The sequence below is a fragment of the Nuphar pumila genome, chromosome 2, assembly GCF_984573655.1.
Source record: "Nuphar pumila chromosome 2, dmNupPumi1.hap1.1, whole genome shotgun sequence".
In the NCBI taxonomy this organism is placed as follows: Eukaryota; Viridiplantae; Streptophyta; class Magnoliopsida; order Nymphaeales; family Nymphaeaceae; genus Nuphar; species Nuphar pumila.
Genome location: NC_143250.1, coordinates 9,433,277 through 9,436,030, shown reverse-complemented (window position 1 = coordinate 9,436,030; position 2,754 = coordinate 9,433,277). Strand labels below are relative to the sequence as shown.

General features: G+C 45.1%; 1 protein-coding gene across 1 annotated transcript; it reads left to right on the top strand.

The window, feature by feature from the left end:
• The first annotated feature begins 575 nt into the window (after window positions 1-575).
• Window positions 576-1,376, top strand: LOC149844691 (putative CCR4-associated factor 1 homolog 6). Its single transcript, XM_089985919.1, has one exon. It carries the CDS (start codon window positions 576-578, stop codon window positions 1,374-1,376), a length of 801 nt encoding a protein of 266 aa, XP_089842045.1.
• The last annotated feature ends 1,378 nt before the right edge of the window (window positions 1,377-2,754 follow it).

Genomic DNA, 2,754 nt, shown 5'->3' with positions numbered 1-2,754 from the left:
GCTTTTTACATCACGGCAAAATCGGGTCATACGGAATCCCCACCGAACATCTCACCCCGATTCGTGCCGGGCCCACTCACAGTTCCTCGTGTCAGATGTGCGGTTGGGATTGAATTATAAACTTCAACGTGACCTGATTTTGCCCGCACAAAGCCTCTCCGTAAGAACCAGCTGAGCACAATTTCTTCGTGTTCTTAAAAATCACCACCGTTCATTGTTTTATACAGTGGGTCCCAGCAAAACGTGATGATGTCACCAATGCGCAAAGATGAAAGCTACGGAAGGCCGCGATTTCATAACACAAAAAAATCGTGTTTTGTTATTTCGCCTGATCTGACCTCGTTCTCGAGTACGTACTCCATGCTCCAAAGACTCTCTCTCTCTCTCTCGTAAAACTGCATAATCAAGAAGCCAACTATTAGTACCACCATCACCATCAATAACGAACCTATATATCCTCAGAGAGTAATACTTGGCTTCTTGTTTATGTAGTTTTACTCGAGAGAGATCCCTGTTGAGTGATCACTTTCCTGCCTTCTTTCATTTTCTTGGCATTTTACGTTTTCACATACGCCATGGAACATGCCATAGTCAGGCAAGTCTGGTATTTCAATATCCACCAAGAGATGAAGTTCATCCGCGACACCGTCGTCGCCAACCACCCCTACATCACCGTGCAACCAATCGTCATCGGCTTCCTGCTGCAGCAAGAACCATCCGCCACTTCCACCCCGGATGCCATTTACGGCAGCATCGCCGAGAGCCTCAACACCGGCCGACTCCGTCTCATCCAGCTAGGCCTTACCTTCTCAGACGAGCACGGCAACCTCCCCACCCTCCCCGACACCGGAGAGAAGATCATCTGGGAGTTCAACATGAAGCTGGCCAATTCCCCGGCCGAGATCGACGCCAACTTCCAGCAGCACCTGGCGGAGAATGGTATCGACCTCGACATCAACCTGCGGAACGGAATCCACCCGGACATCCTCTGCGTCGAGTTCTGGATCTCGGGCCTGATCTGGAAGGACCGCATCACGTGGGTGGCGTTCCAGGCGTTCAACGTCTTCGGCCCGATGTTGATGGTCATGCGGGACCGCCTGTCAGATACGCGCCAGGAGTTCCTGGAGTGGGTGAGCCTCTACTTCCCAAAGTTCTACGACGTGAGGCACCTGACGGTCTCTTGCGACCACTCGGGGGCTATCCAGGAGGTCGCCCGATCGCTCCTGGTGCGAGTCGAGGAAACGGACCCTTTCAACCAGGCTGGGCCCGCCAGCCTCCGGACGCTGCAGGCGTTCTTGGCGTTGAAGAACCGCTACTTTCCCAACGGCATTCCCGAGAATCATGCCAATGTGCCCTTCGCGATCGGTGGAGTCTGAAGGAGAGAGATTAGTGCAAGATCAGTGGAGTCTTGAAGGTTTAATTAGTGCAAGATTACTGCCATCAATCGATGATGTGTTCCATTTCGTTTCTTTTTCCTTTTCTTGGTGTTTGTGTTTTGTTGCTCTCACGTCAAGCCTCATCGTGGCGGCACTCGGATCACCGCCATCGATGCATCCTTTTCTGGTTTCGTTTCTTTTTCTTGGTGGTTCTGTTTTTTGTGATCTTTGTAGTGTTTGTGTTTTTTTTTTTGTGTGTGTGTTCTTTGTAAATGGTTTGTGATGTTAGTCGGTGTTTGGAATGTGAATGTTGTCAAGTCACCAGTTGAAGGATTCTCGGCACAGTCCAATCGAATTATTCTTCTGCATGTTTTTCTTTTTCTTTTCTTCATCGGTTATGATGGTCCTTTTGAATTTTAGATTTTTACCATTTTAAGACGTTCTTTTCTTTTATTATATTGTTATTTTTTATTAATCTATTGGGATCCCAAAGTGGTATTACGATAGAGGATGACATAGGGAAGAAAGGAAACCAGGTTGCTTTTTTTTCTCTCTCTCTCTCTCTCATCACGTGATCTGAGAGAGGATCGGATGCAATATGATTGTACAAAATTTGTGCATTAAGCATCTGACAGGCCCAATCCCCAAGATGGACGGTGATCAGGTGCTTAATGCACAAATATTTGTGCAATCATATTGCACATGATTTTTCACAGATGATTTAGGGATGTAAATGGGTGAGACTGGGTCAGTTTTAGGCATTACCACGTCCGACCCAATTGGTTTTGATTTAAGTGTGTTTGGATCCGGATTCAGAGTTGGAGTCAGATGGAATCATATAAAACTGAATCCGGATTCAACTAGCTTAAAACCCGACATTTACACTTAATTAGCTTTGGGTTTTAGTCCAATTTAGATTTTAGACAGTTTCAGGTTTGAATGCAAAACTCAATAAACCTGAATCCAATTACTAATCTAACTTATTGGATTTGGATTCGGGTCAGATGTTGGGTTTCATCCGACCGACGCAGACGGGTTCCAATAATCATCCCCCACCTTCATACCTCTTTTAAATCTTGTGATTCAAGTTGTTTTGATCAAATCTGGTCCTATAGATGGATTCCTCACTGTTGATTAATAAGAATTGAGGATCATATTTTTTTTCAACAAATGGATATGATTTTTGTGTTTTGACAACCGTACATTGATTTTTGAATCAACAAAAAAATCCCGTACACAAGTCGGAATTCAGCGATTTAAACGTCGATCTTTACCAAATAAATTATGTAGATCACATCTTGTATCAATGAAACTCCATAAAGCTGTTTGAAGATTGAGATTACTTTGGGGATGAGTGAAACCAATCGACTTTGGAGGT